At 37.5% G+C, this 17668-nt stretch overlaps 1 protein-coding gene across 1 annotated transcript in view; it reads right to left on the reverse strand.

Annotated features, from left to right (window-relative positions):
- The window catches only part of LOC580976 (serine/threonine-protein kinase atr), a 51613-nt gene that overhangs the window by 19454 nt on the left and 14491 nt on the right, over positions 1-17668 (reverse strand). Inside the window, exons 20-41 of the mRNA XM_030976525.1 lie at positions 17375-17507; positions 15774-15932; positions 15267-15363; positions 14505-14726; positions 13666-13758; positions 13157-13258; positions 12525-12620; positions 11874-12047; positions 11089-11246; positions 10205-10324; positions 9368-9587; positions 8955-9023; positions 8154-8291; positions 7371-7525; positions 6510-6702; positions 5773-5910; positions 5070-5253; positions 4564-4745; positions 2695-2800; positions 1755-1905; positions 1172-1325; positions 480-595 (exon numbers count right to left, since the gene is read on the reverse strand). Coding sequence (XP_030832385.1) covers positions 480-595; positions 1172-1325; positions 1755-1905; positions 2695-2800; positions 4564-4745; positions 5070-5253; positions 5773-5910; positions 6510-6702; positions 7371-7525; positions 8154-8291; positions 8955-9023; positions 9368-9587; positions 10205-10324; positions 11089-11246; positions 11874-12047; positions 12525-12620; positions 13157-13258; positions 13666-13758; positions 14505-14726; positions 15267-15363; positions 15774-15932; positions 17375-17507 — 3160 coding nt within the window. The remainder of the gene's footprint in view (positions 1-479; positions 596-1171; positions 1326-1754; positions 1906-2694; positions 2801-4563; positions 4746-5069; positions 5254-5772; positions 5911-6509; positions 6703-7370; positions 7526-8153; positions 8292-8954; positions 9024-9367; positions 9588-10204; positions 10325-11088; positions 11247-11873; positions 12048-12524; positions 12621-13156; positions 13259-13665; positions 13759-14504; positions 14727-15266; positions 15364-15773; positions 15933-17374; positions 17508-17668) is intronic.

Genomic DNA, 17668 nt, shown 5'->3' on the forward strand with positions numbered 1-17668 from the left:
GCTACATGTACGTCTATTAAACAAACTCCGTCCTCACATGCTTCTACGAGATTGTCTGTTAAAAGCCAGAAGGAGCTTAAACTCTATGTCGAGATACTTGAGTAAACAACGGCTCTCCGCAAAAGGGTCTGTATCTGCTCTAGGAGCAATTGCCACTTGCATCAAACATATATGGTTAGGGTTTGAGCTTCTATTGGGTTTTTATCTCAGGTTTACTTTAGCCATAGGGTTAGGATAAAAATTAGATTAATTTTGGTAACAGGGTTGAGGCAGAGAATATACATGTAGTTAGAATACAAATTGACTTCATAGCAAATTTTGCTAGAGCATGTCTCATACAAGCCTCAGCAGATCAAATGATTATCATTTCTGAGTAATAAGGACAAAAATTACTGAATCTAAGTAATAAAATTAATATGAAAACTATGGAATAATTTAGATATACTTCTTTGGAGAAAGGGTTTTCATACAGATCCTACCTTGCTATGTATTCATAGGCTCTTTGATAAGAGCCTTTCTCCATGCTTGCAGCTGAGAGTGGTCCCATCTGAGCACTTCTGGCTAACTGCAACTGAGTTTGAAACTCATCCTGGTTCTGAGTAAGTCAAATATATAAATAAAATATACACCATAATGAATACAATGCATAACAAATGATGCCTGTATGTGTATAAAAGTTGTATCAATAAATTACAAACTAATCCAGTGTCACAAGCGAGAATCTCCGGCTGCGTCAGATGTCCGGATAAAAACATGAATATTTGTTTGAGTGGCATAAACATCTGGTGTCTTTAAACATCAGATCGTTGATTCATTTTGTTTTTCACTGTATCCTCTTATCTTCTTTATTTTTAGAAATGCAACAGACAATAATGATCAAAAAATAAAATCTGAAGTGAGTCTGGGAATGAGGCTACATCTGAATATGCATAACTCTATGGGCAGCTGGAGATCTGACACGGCCGGAGATTCTCGCCTGTGACACCAGATCATTTCTTTTAACATGGCTGACTGAAAAATTATAATACATTTTCATTTCAAATGTAAGAAAACTTTCTTTAAACTGTTGACAACTGAACTCTTCCATTTCCATAGGCATTATAAAGGGATCACTTGGTTCTAGTAAGCAATTGGATGAATTAGTTGGACACTTTAAGATGTTGTTACATACCCCTTCTCTTACAGCAAGCAACGTCTTGCCAAGGAGGATGTTCCAATCACTGTTATGTCCTTCATGTTTGAGGTTGGATTCTAGATCGTCCCATTTAGCCAGCTTCCAGCATGCTTCCACTCGATAGGAATTCAGTTGGCTTGACCAGTCTGACCTGCAGTAGAGAGGGATGAAAAGAACATTTGTAAATATTCTTCTCTATACCAATATTCAGTTTCCAGAGCTACTTCAGTAATAAGAGGGAATAACAAGATTTCATGTTCTAAATCAAGATTTGTATCATAGAATATTGTATCATTGTAAATATCTAATATTACATCTAACAATACCGGTATATATGTTTTTGTTAAACTATGTAGAAATAATGATTGTAAAAGCAAGTCACCAAAATACTTGTTGATATTTTGCGAAAGAGAAATTCATGGTCTATTACATTATCAGAACAACACATTTTCTAGAGGAAACATGACTGAGACGTTTCTGTTCCTAGGTCACCCTCTTCTTTTCAAGTCCTGTCTTCCTAACCGACTGTGCAGAGATGCGAAGAAAGCAATCAAAGTGTTATTTTGACAGTCACTCATACCTTTGAGAGAGTACCCCATTAACATGAACCAATCCTGTGTTGAGCTGACCAAGGTCCAGCAGACATCTGACCAGTCCTTTATGATGACCCATCTCTCCTGTCTCTAGCTGAGTGGCTCTCTCATAGCAAGCCACTGCATCCTGGAGGTTACCTGAATATTAAGATGGATCAATGATTCGAAGGAGTTCATCAAGTCAAATACACCAGTCTAACCTGTCTTAGTGGTCACCTCTCTATAAAGGCCAACTGTCTATAGTGACCATGTAATTTGTCTACCTCGAGGAAGAAATGTGTTTTGTAGAACTTGTCTACAGTGGCCACTTTTTCTGTTTCCCTTGGGTGACTTTAAAGTACAGGTTTGACTGTACTACTTTCATGATTTCAAAAAAATAAAAAATAAAAATCATCAAATCATTCACTTTTCTAAGTATAATTTCAAGAATAATAACAACAAAAAACCTGGCAACTCCTGAACTACAGACACATAGATAATTTTCTTCCTGTTAACTCTTACGATGTAGTTCACTAAGGGGTACACTTCTGGACTGCCACATTTAGCACAATGTGTGTTACAGAGACAATGTACTAACTAATAAGAACAAAGTGGTCTGTAGCATGTTCTCAAAGTCAACCAAAGTGGAAAATTATTTATAGTCAATTGATGCTCTTATCAAGAATCCATAGTTAAGAATGGTTAGACATTTTAACAGTCCATCTCTTGATGTTTCTGATACATCACCATCACAGGACTTGAATGAATTTCATTTGAATGTGCAGTCTGATACACCTGTAATACAGCTAAAAATGGAAGTTACAAACTGATTCAGCCGAGGACGCAGGTACGTTTAAAGGTCGGTCGCCAGACGTAAATAATCATATCTGATTGATACACGTCTGTAAAAATCCAATTACACACACACACACACACACACACACATACCTGTGCTTTCATGATCATGGATCTGTTCCCTGAAGCTAGGTTCTTGTAGTCTGATAGCAGACACTCCTAATACACCATCAGGCTCATCCATGGCTATGTACAGTTTCTACATGGAGGAATAACATCAAATAGGATAGTTGGAATCTTCCATTTTTATCAGTAACTATGTACAGAAACCCTGAATACAGATGTTGACACCATAAACTGCAGGGCTGTCGTTTAAAGCCAGTAACCTGTAAAACTTGCCGCCTATTCACTCGTTTCTTACCAGCTATAATTCCTATAATAAACCTTGCAAAAATCACAGAAAGTAGATGTAAATCAATGCTAATCCAAAATTTCCTTAATTTCGTCCAAGATATAATTAGTGCCGCACATACACGGCCGCAGTCGACGAAATCCCTTACGATCACGAACGCGACGTCGTCCGTACTTACCTAGACCTATCTATCTAACGTTACATCGCAGTTCTCCCCCCACAGCGCGGCGGCCAAGCCCGCCCGTCCCTACCCCATTGCGATCCCGATGTGCACGCGAGAAGACGATGCACTGCACAAAATATATACACACTGATCATAACAAAACTGAAGCTAGCTCGCTGGAACCAAACTATCCGTTGCCGATTTGATATTTGAAGATCACGGAAACCGGGGCCTATACACGGGCGTGCAATGTCTAGAGACAACGTACTTTAGATTCTGAGATGCGCAAATCGGCAACAGAGTTTTGAACTCGGCTGAGTTTAGGCCGGCCACGGCCGTCCCCGGCGGACCCCTGCAGCTAGCTCGCATGATATATGCAGGCTCGCGCTCCGCGAATATTCAAAACTAACTTCCGATTGCAATCGATCTCGAGTGATATAACATTATAAAATGAACAGGAACTGAAGTAAATTCTTAAATGTATTCAATAATTTCATGTCAAAAAAAAATAATTAAATGAGAATTCATATGGGGAGCCAAATAAAAGTCACAAGTAAAAAAAAAAATCAAAATCTAGCCTCTGCTGCCCATTATTTAAATACTGTACATGTATTCAACAAATCATGATGTAGAAAGATTGAGTATGGTGCATCATCTCAGTTTAATTAAAAATTACAAAGTAATGGTACAAAGTGATAAATAATTATCAACTTAATAACTTTTCTTATGAGTTATGATTGTTCATGTAATATTAAACATGAACAATATGTGTGTTTATTACAATATATGTGTAATACAAGGTAGGAAAGATAACTACAAATTTTCTTCTTAGGTATGCACCAGATTGCACGATTTCAAGTGGAAAATCCCAAAAGGTCCCTACCGTGGGAGGGGGGACACCCCCCTCCCACATCCTCCCCCCCCCCTCGGTCGCTTCGCTCCCTCGCAGTGATGGTACCTCCTATAAAATTCAAATTACCTCCTTCAAAAATAATTAACAAGACCCCTGAAACTGGCATTTTTTCTTCTTCAGTCTGCAGAAAAAAAATTAATGTCTATCTGATAGGCATGGTAATTTACCGACATCGCTACCACTGCTGTAATTTATTTTCAATTGTGGCATCTTTCGGTGAAAGTGTAAATAGAGCGATTTCCAGTTCCTGTCCCCAAGATATCATCATAAGCGCCTCATCCAGTTAGTGATGCATTGTGGGACGTGGCTGTCAACACATCGGCACATTGTGAGCAGTAGGTGGTAATTTTTACTCACTCTAGCCTGAATATTCTCTGGCTTGATATTCACTCGGATAACTAAATGAACGATAATATCTGTGGTTCATATCACAACTCAATCAAATGACTTGCTATTAGGGGTCAACTCCTCAGAGGGGGTGGGGGGTGGGGGGGGGGGGGGGGGGGGGGGGGGGGGGGGAGGTGTAATGCATACCTGCAGGAAACCCAGATGGTTCTGCACATCTTGATTGTTTGAAGTTATGTACGACTCAAAGTGCATGAGAGATCTGGCGTAAGCTCGGCAGTTAAAGGACGCTCTCGCTAGGATGTCTTGTGGAATCTCTTGAAGGAATACCTTCACACACTCAAGGTATCTCTCTACAGAGGCTATTTCATCTGCAACGTATAAGGAATATCAAAGACCATTGTATTTATATTTTAAATGATATTTGCCATACAAAACAGTAGGGAAAATGGATATATGCCATTAAAAACAGCAGAAAAGCATGAATATGGATTTAATTTATTGTTGGAAGTAATGGTTGAGCAGCAGAGAGTTATATTTGGTTCTACTGATTCAGAGACTGGATGTTCTGAATCATTTTGGGGAAAAACCTGAATACGAAATATGAAATATCTCTACAAAAAATCTTGAGAAGGTTTGTTTACATATCGTGACTCGATGCCCTATCCATGGGTAAATTAATAAGAATGGCTTACTTGAGTTGCTTGCCCCACGCCTACTCTTTGCAGCCTGTAGGATCTGCATGCGTTGTCTCTTCCAGTTGGTCAGGTGATCCAGAACAGAGAAGACCGTCTGAGCGCTCATGGGGCGATCTTCACTGGATCGCTGGTCTTCTACTTTCTCAGCATGGGTCAGTACAGCTAAAATCTCATTCTGGATCTGGAATTCAAGAGATTTGATGCTGATGTTTCACTTCATTGTTACAAGCAAAGTCATCTCAACAATAACAATGTATAGTAATATAGATTTGTATTGCCATTTATAATTATGTATAATCTTCATAAATTGTCCCAGCTGTGCTAAAAGTCAAGTAGATGCTTCCATTATCATCCAATTGCTCTGCATATTAAACCATAGTTTCTTTAATACAGGACAGGAAATACAATTTTGAAGATTAAATACGCAAGGTCAGGCAAATGTGCAAATCATTGAAGCAACAAATGAATCATGTCACAAAATTCTATTTAAATTAGCCCAAGGCCTACATAATCTGGAAAGTACTTGTATTTTAAAAGCCTCTGTGAATGACAAAATTCAGTAGTCAAAAGGTTAATGGCTGACTGTAAAAGTAATAGATAAAATAGTTTAGTTATCAATACGATCTACAAGTAGATGTTTGACCAATAAATGCTACAAAGTGATGCTAAAACTACTGTGGAAACAGTATGAGTTCCAAACCTCTTGCTTGTCATCATCATTTGAGTCGAGAAGTGCATAGAGTAGTGTGTAGGGAAGTAGGAACATAGCTGTATGGATGTCATGCTTGATGATCATGCTGCATGCTCGGAAGATACGACCAGGTTTGCTGGCTTTAACCTTGGGACATAAACAGGAAAAACAACATTTCATGAAATTCAGAGGAATGGTTACATTGACAAGCCCAACATCTGGCCGACAAATATATGGCATTACACTGAATGGCCAAAAATTTGATGGTTTAGAGTTGCTTGGCAGTGTGACTGAAGTCTAACTTTAAAATATTTTCTACAATCACAAAAACTCTTTAAGGTTAATAGAGATTGATAGCTGTTCCAAAATAACATAGATAATAAAAGGGTTACATTATTTATATGAAGTATTCATCTCTACAGTATCAAATGTCAAAATATTTTGTTCTTTCTTTTTATAAGACACTCCAAAATATTCTAAAACTTAAAACAACATATTTACAATGTGTCAACATTTAACGATATATAGTATTAAAGAAAGTGATACAGATTCTGAATCATCAACAAATTTTTTTAAAATTACATGTACTGTTCTGGAGAATTTAAAAAATGTAAGCAAATATGCTCCTGGGACACTCCAAACAATGACCTACCATTAACAAATAACAACTTATACCAAAGAACTTCAATAATCAGGTAAATTTATCAGAGTTTTATCCTTCAATAAGCACACCATGTTTCTCTTACCTTTGTGACTAAGTAACTTGTCCAGGTACAGACCCAGTCTTTGAAGGTCTTAGCCTTCTTACTGCGGTAGATAGGATGGACAGTCACTTTGCTGATAGCTGAAGCTGCAGATGGAATGTACTTGGTGTTTTGGAGAGGGGATAAAATCTCCTGGATGTGTTCAGGGAATCGTTGCCAGAGTTGCCGGCCAGGTCTAGAGAATGAGATAATTTTTGACAGTTTCTTCTTGATATTTGGGTTGTTTGGTCATTATCATCATCAGAAAGCCGTCCTAATACATTTATAAGTCTAACTGCTCTGGGATGGAATCGATCATTCCTTCTTATCTGAACAGCTTTAACCCAAAGTTAATCAAGACCTTCTATGAAGTTCTTCTACACAAAAGGGGCTGGTAACTACATGTATGCTTGCTCTTTATAGTGATGTTGATTGAACCTTCGCAAATATGTCCATATACATGTACGCTACAACACTGTGCAGAGCAATGCTAAGCAAGTCTATTTGGCTATCAATCCTCGATCACTGACTTGAAGACAAAAACACTTCAAAGTTAAAAAAACATCAAAATGCTAAAAGATCATGTAATATATCAGGTGCACAGAAAATTTTACACAAAGTTACAGTCAGTGAACTTACACTGTCATGCTGCAACAGCATCAACAGTATTATGTCAACACTGTGCCAGCTCTCATTAAGCACACACATTAGTCAGAAAGATGTCTTGCAGAAGCACAAACTCATCTACATGTTATAAGTAACTTCACTGATCATTCCCCCCCCCCAAAAAAAAAAAATAATAATAATAATTTAAGTTTCTAAAACTCATTTCACTAGAGACAAAATGAAAAATGAAAGACTAACCCATCTTTGCTGACACCTCTGCACTCAAATATCTGGAGCATTTCCTGAATGGCATATGCAGAACAGTCCTGCGACCTGGGATCAGCTGCAGCTAGAAATGCTCTGACAAGGTCGTTGATCAGGTCAAAGGCAAAGTGCATGTCCTCAACACTAGCCTGTATGTCAGAGAGAAGGAGTGAGAGAGAGGGGGGGGGGGGGGTTACAAAGCAATGCAAATACAAATACAAAGCAATGAAAGTGTCAGCTCAGAAGACAGTGTAAGGCTCAAAATACTACTTTCTGAATAAGACATTCATTTGGAGTGAAGCACAAAGTTGAACACAAGATTCAGCACAATGCTACGATGTGATTACATCTCTATGTCTGAAACCAAAGTTTCTATTTTCAATGCCTTTCAATCCTTTTACAACAAAGACTATTTCTTTCAGCTCTTATTCCATCAGGGTTTTTTTCTCTCTCATGTTCCTCCTAATTTTCCCTTTCCATAGCTTCTATTTTTGTTTGCTATCTGCTGCTGTAATATTGCTAACCCCTAAAAAAATATCTGAGATGTGGTGGTGGTTATTTCACCTGGCTGCTAACAAAGCATAAATGCTTGTTAGTATTAAAGCAACCAGACGGCTGGCAGCTTTAGGTCCTCTCCGAGGGACCTGGTAATGAGGATTAATGCCTTACCAAAGGGCATTAGCGCATCGAGATGGTTTCAAACCCGGATAACCGGATTACGAGACCACTGCTCTACCAATTGAGCTATCGCTCCTCCTCAAGCACTGATGTACTTACATGAAACTTGGACATTTCAGCTTTCTTAGATGTGGTGCTCAGATCTAGTCTACCAGGGTCAATCGCTCCCAGCACACCCAGGCATACACCAAACAGGTTCTTGGCTTTGTGATCAGAGTCATGACATCCAGATAGGAGCTACAGGAAGGAATCAATGGTACAGTCAAACCTGCTTTAGTGACCACCTGTCTACAAAGACCACATTTTTTGTTTCCCTTGAAAACGGTTTCTTATTGAAACATGTACTAAAGGAACCTGTCTTCAGAGACCACTTTTTACTACAGATAAGTCTATCACATGGTCAATACTTGTAGCTAATGGCACACCCAGGCAAACACCAAACAGGTTCTTGGCTTTGTGATCAGAGTCATGACATCCAGATAGCAGCTACAGGAAGGAATCAATGGTATACTGAATGGCCAGATGGGGGTTGCAAGAATATATGATACTACAGACAAGTCTTTCAGATGTTATTACAGGTAGGGTAGCTAATGGCACACCCACGCATTCACCAACAGGTTCTAAAAAGTTATTTTTTTTAATTGTAGTTAATTTCCTTTGAAAACATTGAAATATTAATTCAGTCAAATAGCACAACATTATTGTTTAATTAGGTTTGCCTTCTATAATAGCAAAGAAAAAATAACCAAGGAACATTGATTTTCTGTTAACATACACCCCCATTTAGAATTTGCAACCGAAATAGGCCTACTTTTCTTTGACAATGTGCTTGACGTAAGATTTAGTACGAGTATGCATTATCATATGCTAATAAAATCATTGAATGACATTTCAACTTACCACTGAAACAAGCTCATTTATGACTGGTGCCACTGTCTCACTGCCCATTACATACTCATGAAGACAACTCTGAAAAGAGAATTAGAAACGATTCTTTAAAATTTACCCTGCACCGTTATACCCCCAGGTACATAACAAATTATGTAATGAATTCCTATTGCTGTAATAATTTGAAATATTTTTTCCTAACCCTTTTTTGTAACATATTGTTTTTGTTTCATTGTTGAGCCAGTTGTTTTTTAATACTTTGTACATGCCTCTTGGTGATAGTAAAAAATGCAAGAATATAATCACCCTGTCCACTGATTCCACAAGCACACAATCAAGTCTACTGTGCGTTCTTATCATAGACCCTGTATCCCTTTTCTGTATTTAACAAAACTCAAATAAAGAATGTATTTGGTAATGATTACCTGGTTTGCTTGAAGCAGATCCCTCAGATTGGAGAGAGCATGGATTCTGACATCCACACTCTCATGACTGACCCCTTTAAGTGACCTCTTCAGCAGGGTTCGAAGGTCAGGTTGGCTGGATGGGTCCTCCCTGTGCTCCTTCAATAGTGCGTTGACCTCTTGCAGCTCGGGAATGTCCGGGAGGAAGTAGATCTCATTGAAGCGGTCACTGAATGCATCTCTGTAGTTGAGATCACAAATCAATGAAAAAAAAAATCATAAATGAATGTTAAGGCAAAATAGTCTAATCCTATTCCGTAGGAAATGAATAAAGTGCACTTTCATTGTTGTTACTAACTGCAGTACAACATCTTCACAAGCAATTAGCCAGTTGAACATTCCACTCCGATTCACAAGGGCATCATTTCACGAAGTCGTCATATATGCAAGTTCACTGACATCCAATTGAAACACGTGTTAAATTTCATACACACGTTTAAATGGGTTGTCGGCGAACTTGTGCTTATGATGGTTTCATAAAACGCTTCAAAATTAAAAATAGACAAACACATACCAATCCACAATCTCTGGATTATGCATCTTGATGTAGAACATAATGAGAGCTGCTAAATTAGTGTGCTTATAATATGAAGTGAATTGCTATAGATATCTAATGAACTAAACAATAAACAAAATACAAGGTTACACAATATTAAGAGTATCAGGAGTATGGTGAGGTGGGCATGGTAAAATGGTCTTTAAAAATTGGCATGCTACGTGGGCCAAAATATAAAAGAAAGTTGATGAACAAGAAAACTCACAAAGAAAATGGGGGTCTCTAAAATGCTTAAGACTTACCTATTATCAATGATGAGAGTGTGTATGATAGTACTGACTTGTTGAGGTAGCTGATTGAGGAGTGGTAGGAGGGTCACGATGACCTGACTTAACATCGGACCCAGGGAGGAGGCATCAACACTGTCAGTAAAGAAATTAATCAGCATTTATTAACGGATTATGAAGGCTCATCATTCAGGAGAGTATTGATTATGAATAAGAAATATTACAATGCAAGTGACTGAAAGTGGGAAGTTATCAAGAAAAAACAACATGAAATATCACTTAAAGCATCATCTAACTCATTGAGTCTGAATCAGTGGTCCATGTATTAAAATAATTGGAAACGAGAGAATTCAGTAGGCAACAGGTTCATTCCAACTGAGCAATAGTAATAGAAGGATCGTAATCAGTAAAAAAATATATCTTGAGATGGAAGAAACACATATACAAAGATCAGCCTCCTCTTGAACAAAAGAAGCAAAATGCATTAAAAAATGATCCAAAAACAATTCTGATCAATCCCAGATATTACTGATCGTAGTTGAAATGTACCCCTTGTAAGTTTCCTCTACTGGCAGTTATTCAGGAACTCATTATCCTTTATTTGATCTGGAATATCCAATCCAATCCAATCCAATCCAGGTATTTATAAAGCGCCAATATCTAGTTGCCTAATCAAAGGTGCTAATGAGACTGAAAAACTACCAAAAATGTCTGTTCATGATTCTAACTGGGAAAGACAAAAAAGCAGTGGCTAATTGTAAGCGACCTAAAATAGGTATGTCTTTAGTTGAGTTCTGAAAGTGGATAACCGGGGACAAGAGCGAAGGGTTTGGGAAAGACCATTCCACAATCTCGATGCTAGTACGTGTACTGTAGTACAGGACAGAATGTTGACTAACCTGTGCACGAAGCAATCCCATGCCTTGCAGGAGAGTGCGGGGAATCCATGTTCCTTGTAGCGGAGACCAATCTTCAGTGTAGTCATCACCTTGACTCTTACCCCTGTGATGTGCCTAGGTCCCATCAGCTTCATGATGCATACCAAGCTCTCTAATGCCTACAAATACAAATACAGTGAAACTGTATACGGACACTGCTCAAGGGAAACACAAAAAGTGGTCTTTATGTACAAGTTCCTTTATTACATGTTTCAATGAGAAACCATATTCAAGGGAAATAAAAAATGTGGTCTTCATAGACAGATGGTCTTTCCAGGCAGGTGGTCGCTAAAGCAGGTTTGACTGTATTACACATTTTAATGTAATTTATATTTTTTGCTATGGGTCAAGTTACGTGTTTGTGTAGTCTCCCAAACCCCATGTTAATGTACAATTTGGTGTCACACCTGTACATTAGTTCCCCCCTCCCCTCTTTTACCCTTCACCAAATTTATTTTACCAACTTTTAAAGTCAGTCTTTCTTGTTCTTGGAGCAGATTCTTAGGGTTCCTTCTTACAAGTTTGTATCTTCTTCCTGCTATTTCCATTTCAATACTTCGGCAGTTGTAAAACTAAGTAAAACTTCAATGCAGTACACTCCAGAAAAGAGTAATGCTTATGAAAACCAGAAAATACTTTCTTCATCGTAATCCAGTAAGTAACCCCCCATTCAACAAAACAGCTGTAACATACATGTTCAGTGTATAGAAGTACCACAGATGATTTTCTCTTTTAACTTTTCTCACCAGTTTTTTGTCTTGAATGGGTATCCTACTGTTGAGGAGCTGAGAGTCAAAGAATGCTAAGATTCCCAGGAGTCTCGGCTGCAGGAAGTCAGCCATGTCTGCTGGGTGTGTGATTGGACGAGGTCCCTTGTACGTATCATCACGGGACGCTAGCATTGCAAGGCCACTGAACACCTAGAACAGAAAGCCGAAAATTATTGTTACAACCATTTAAAATTCATGAATAATTATAACCAATAATGGAGAAACAAACTCAACATTGCATATGAAGAAAGATATTATGCAGTCATAGACTGAGGTCAATGACATCCTCTCTCTTGGGGGAAACTCACACAAGTAATGAACGCTTTCTGTCATGTAAATGTCTTCTCACACATGGGATTCCAAAATATCTACTTGATTTTCACCTGAGATGTTTAATCATTTCCCATTTTAGCCCATGCACATTCCAAAGCTTCTTCTGCCTTGACAAAGTTGAAGTGTTAAGGATAAAAGAAATCACATATCAAAGATTTGGAGGTTAACAATTGGGGGTTTATATCATCATGAATTTGTCAAAATCCCTCTAAAGACATGAGATGATTTTCAATACTACCAAAGTGCCAGGTTTCTTTTCTCATGAAACATAAGTGACATCACTCCACATCTCACCTGTGAGTAGTTATGACTGAGATGCAAGAGAAGTTCATTATGAAGACTCTGATAATCCATCCTGAGAAGCCTTCCTAGTTCAATCTCAGTCTCACTCTATACACCAAACAATTTAAAATAGAAGCATTAAAACAAGCATAAAATTAACAATGAAAAATATAATACATACTTTTTGCGATACATCTTTTTATCCAGTGATTACATACAAAAGCTCATCAAGGTAAATATATATAATGAAAGCAAAGAATGTATATGTTGTTTTCAGACAAACAGAAACATAAACATGTAAGTGTGAAGAAAATAACTAAAATAGAAATTTTACAATTGGGCTCTAAAAAGGGACAAAACAGATTCTGAAAATGGACACCTCCCCCATCAAAAAGGTCCGAGTACATTAATTTAATTTACTTCACAAAATACCTGTATAAAGCTGTTTCAGCAATAAATCGATAAACAATTGTTCAGGTAGCATTCAAACATAAATGAAAAATTACATTTCATCATTTACAAGTTAGTGAAAAAGCATTACAAATAATTTTAAAACAATCTTCAGCAAACATACATGTATACTTTCCATTTTCCATTTTCTATCAAAAATAAACTGAATGACAATACTTAAAGGTCATCCCTACCTGAATGTAGTGCAAAGCTTTCTCAAGTTCAGTCTTGCCTTGGGTTCTCACCAAGTAAGAGAAGATGAACTTAAAGTTCTCAACCAACATCTCTCTGTGACTCTGTCAAACAAAAATATCAACAAAAAATAATTTCTGGTGAAAAAATAATCTGTATTCTATTGTATAAACATGTAACATAAAGAAATGCACAACACACGTATTTCAAGAGAGAGAGAGTCGGAGAGATTCAAGACATTTCATTTCATCATAATCATAAAACATGCAAAGAATTATACAAAACACAGTACAGGATTTCCAATGCCAAGAATGCGTTCACAGATTCCCTCTAATATTCCATAAGCATTAATTACTAAAACAATAAATTTGCAACGTTTGTATATGAATATCCCAATTTCGCTGTTAAGGCCTGTGCATATTTAAAACGAGACAAATGCAGATGAATGTTTCATTTACATGTACATGTAGGCCATCACTCTTCTGCTTTCTTAGGTAAATCGGGTACTTACTATTTTCAATGTTCTTGCGAGGGCTTTGAGTAGTACACTAGCCTCAGCACTGGCTTTACTGACAATGTGAGGTAACAAGAACTCCAACGTACGCTGTTTGATCAGGAAGAAAGGAGAGGATAGGTTACTACAATGAGAAATACTCACATGAAACAATAACCTACAGTGTATTTGATTTATCAATAAATGCAGAAACATCTGCTAAAAAAAAGTGTATGTGTTTGGTAATTTTCTCACGTTGGGTGTTTGTTGTATGTCACTGATTAAGGTGAGAAATAATCTTTAATAAGTAAAACCTAATCTTTTCCTTGATTAAAATCATTGAGTCAATTCGACAAATACTACATAATACATGTACCATCAAAATAGATTATATTTAATTAAAGATTCAATCCTTCTCTCAGATGTAGATTTTTTTTAGCGTTTTTGTGCAATACTTCATTATTCAGATAAATTGAAATCTGTTATGGAATCAGTTAAGATAATACACTGAACATGAACAATATTAAAGACAGGGTATTCTACCCACTTCATATGTATGAATACTGGCATCTATATTATAAGCACACTAATTTACTGCCCGATGTGTCGACATCAACGTCCCACAATGCATCACCAACAGCATGACGCATGTGTGTGATGATGCTTGGGTACAGGAACCGGAAATCGCTCTTTGTACGCCTTCCCCGAAAGATTGTGCAATTGAAAATACATTACAGCGATGTAAGCGATGTTGTTAAGATACCATGCCTTCAAATATAAAGCATTTTAGTAGGAACAAAAATGTAGAAACATTTCCAATTCTGCAAGTGTTTCTTGCATTTCTTCCTTAAGCTCACCTCATAGAATGTCTCCAAGTTCTTGAATCCAAATGCATTTGCAACCTTGGTGATGGTATCCAGACAAGGGTCCTTGTCCTGGTCCTGGGTCTCGGACTGGTTCTGGGACCAGGACTGGACCGCATCGTGCATGGCCTCTACAAGGAACTTACACACAGGCTGCTTGAACTGAGACAAGATGGCCGCCATGGTCTGACCCTTGGCTTCAGCTATGGCGTGGAGCTGTGAAAGATGGAAGGAATTGTTCTCAGCATCCTTCGCAGGGGGTCTGTGTTTTTATTTTTAGGGTTTGCCATTATTGAGCTCATATAAATTTAAAAATGTGGGGACCGGAGTGCAAGTTAGAGGGCCCATTTGCATGGGGCCCCTTTTAGTTTCCCACTCTTTAGTAACTCTAAATTACTATTTTAGTAATAAATACAAACATCTTCCTGTTTTAGACATTCATTCAAAGTTTGGATTCCATCTAGATGTGTTGCCGTAAATTTCGAGATAGGGAATATTCTTCTTATATCCAACAGATTTCCTAAAACTGAAATGAAACTATAAATCTAAAGGTAGTTAACTTTGGTTAAATCCATACTCGCCTTTACTGCAGTGTCTTTCTGTAACATTCACAAGTTCTCTCTCTGTCTCTCTCTGTCTTTCTCTCTCTTTCTCTCTCTCCATCTCCTGCACATTTCACTGTGCATACATGATTTTTAGTTCAAAGGAGATAAAAGCATATCTCTTCAAAGGCCTGAGTGAAAATCAATGCATTACCTCGATATAAGCAATGGAGTTAACCATCGTGACCGTAGACAGCAAGCTTTCCAACAGACTGATGATAGCTACCATTAGTAACTCTCCTTCTGCAACCCTACAAAAAATTATCAATACAAATGACTCTGTTAGGGATCTTCAAGGGTGCTAACTGAGCACTAATTTACCTGGCTGATAATGCACTTCTTAAGTGTCTTGGATAACAATTCTTCTTTTAAAGAAGTGTAAAATGTGATCCCTATGATTGAAGTAAAATAAATCCCATTATTTTAATGTTTATCATCTCAAATGTAGAGGTAAGAGGTAACCTAATAATTCCTTCCTACAGCTCAACACAAGTAGTCAGAATCAATCCCCAAGTAATATATCACAAATGAACATTCATCACCTAATTATATAATTGCAGATGTGCCATAATAATCAACTCTTTTGATTGTGGGCATCATTAGAAAGGGAACAAATTGTGGTCTACAAACACATTGACCTATAGGATCATTGGTCACTTACTTGCCCAGCTCTCCAATGGAGCTGACCACCGTCTCCTGCAGACGTCCATTCCCTGAAGACTTGCCGGACATGAAGGCTGACTTGAGCTGAGTGACCACTGCTTGGATGTTCAGGTCACTACACTGGTCACCGTTACCAACCAGATACTTGATGTTACGACTGGGGAAAAACAAAGAAGGAATTATTGTGGATTACATCATTATAAGTGAAATATAAGGTTAGAAATGACAGAGGACTCAGCTTTTAATAAAGTAGAGATTATATTAATTAATACAAAGGGTTACAGAGAAGTCAGAGAGAATGAGCACTGGCTATGTCATTTAAACCATTGAGATACTGCTATTAAGTACAGCGTGAAATCTCTTCCATTACTTTAGAAGTAAAAGTCAGCAGCACTTTGCACAACCCTTCACATAATAATAATAATAATAATAGATCACATTTATAACGTGCCTAATACATCGTTTCTAGGCGCAGTGGTGCTGTTGTCCCAGCAGCCATTAAGTGAAGCAATATCCTTACACGAAATAAAGCCGGGACGACAGCACCACAAGTACACAATATTATTCAGTACACAATTATACAGTATGCTATGTTACATTACAAAATCAAAATTACAGTTTGTTTATACAAATAAATGAATAAATCAGCTTAATCTAACTTAAATCTAACTTAAATCTAACTTAAATTCTGCTAAAGATGACTTATTTCATAACAAATAGAAGTACAACATCATTTATTTATTTGACATGTTTAGAGAAGAAAAAAAATCATGGTATGTTTTTGAACAGATGGGTTTTTAACATTACTTTGAAAGTGGATGTAGAAGGAGCATTTTGAATGTAGGACAGGAGGCTATTCCACAACTGGGAGGCAGCTACAGAAAGCGCTCTATCCCTGTATCTCGTTTTCACACGGGGGCCAGGAATTAGTTGAAGGTGAGAGGAAGTAGAAGCACGTAACCTGGAGGAGGGGGATTTGGATTTTACAAGACTGGAAAGGTACGTGGGGCATTCACCGTTACGGATTTTAAAGGCAAGGAGAAGAATTTTAAATTGGATACGTTGAATTACTGGCAGCCAGTGGAGATTGCGGAGGATTGGGGTAATATGTTCATAAGGTCTTGAGCGGGTAACTAGACGAGCGGCGGCATTTTGGATACGTTGAAGAGGAGCAAGGTTGGAGGGTGGCAAATTAACAAAGAGGCCATTACAGTAGTCTAAGTGGGAAGTGACAAATGCATGTATCAGTCGTTCTGTAGTGGGTTTATCTAAAAATTTCCTAATTTTGCCAATTTTGTGGATACCATAAGATGCAGCTTTACATACTTTCCTTATGTGAGCCTTCATATTGAGAGCAGTGTCTACAGTCATGCTTATTATACATAGGGATGAACCTAGCCTAGACAGCAGACAGCATTCAAATTTGGATATAACTTGTTTAACCCAACATCAATAACCTCAATTTGAAATGGTGCATCGTTTTTGTTTACAAATGCATAAATATAGTTATAATAACAAATGTACATTCAGAAAATTTGATACCAAGGAGTGTCACTGTTCACAAAAATTTTAAAGAACTAACAAAGCAAATTGTTGTACCTGAAAACTTGTCTGACTAGATGATCATCATCAACGGCAAGGGTTAAATAGGCATTGAGTACCCCAGTCACAGCAGAATTGGTGAACTTCAGATCCAAATGTGATAACACCTGCCTCAGACTGTGTATCATACCTAAAATGGTGGAAAGTATATATTATTAGTACTTCATGCAGAAATTTTAAAGATCGACCATTAGAAGGCAAACATACGGAAATCATAGAATTGATATGAAAGCATAATCCGTAATTTCGATGCAGATATTTGATATACATTTACTATTACACAATAAACTT

Source organism: Strongylocentrotus purpuratus, unplaced genomic scaffold (assembly GCF_000002235.5).
Source record: "Strongylocentrotus purpuratus isolate Spur 01 unplaced genomic scaffold, Spur_5.0 spur5_scaffold_9, whole genome shotgun sequence".
Classification (NCBI taxonomy): Eukaryota; Metazoa; Echinodermata; class Echinoidea; order Camarodonta; family Strongylocentrotidae; genus Strongylocentrotus; species Strongylocentrotus purpuratus.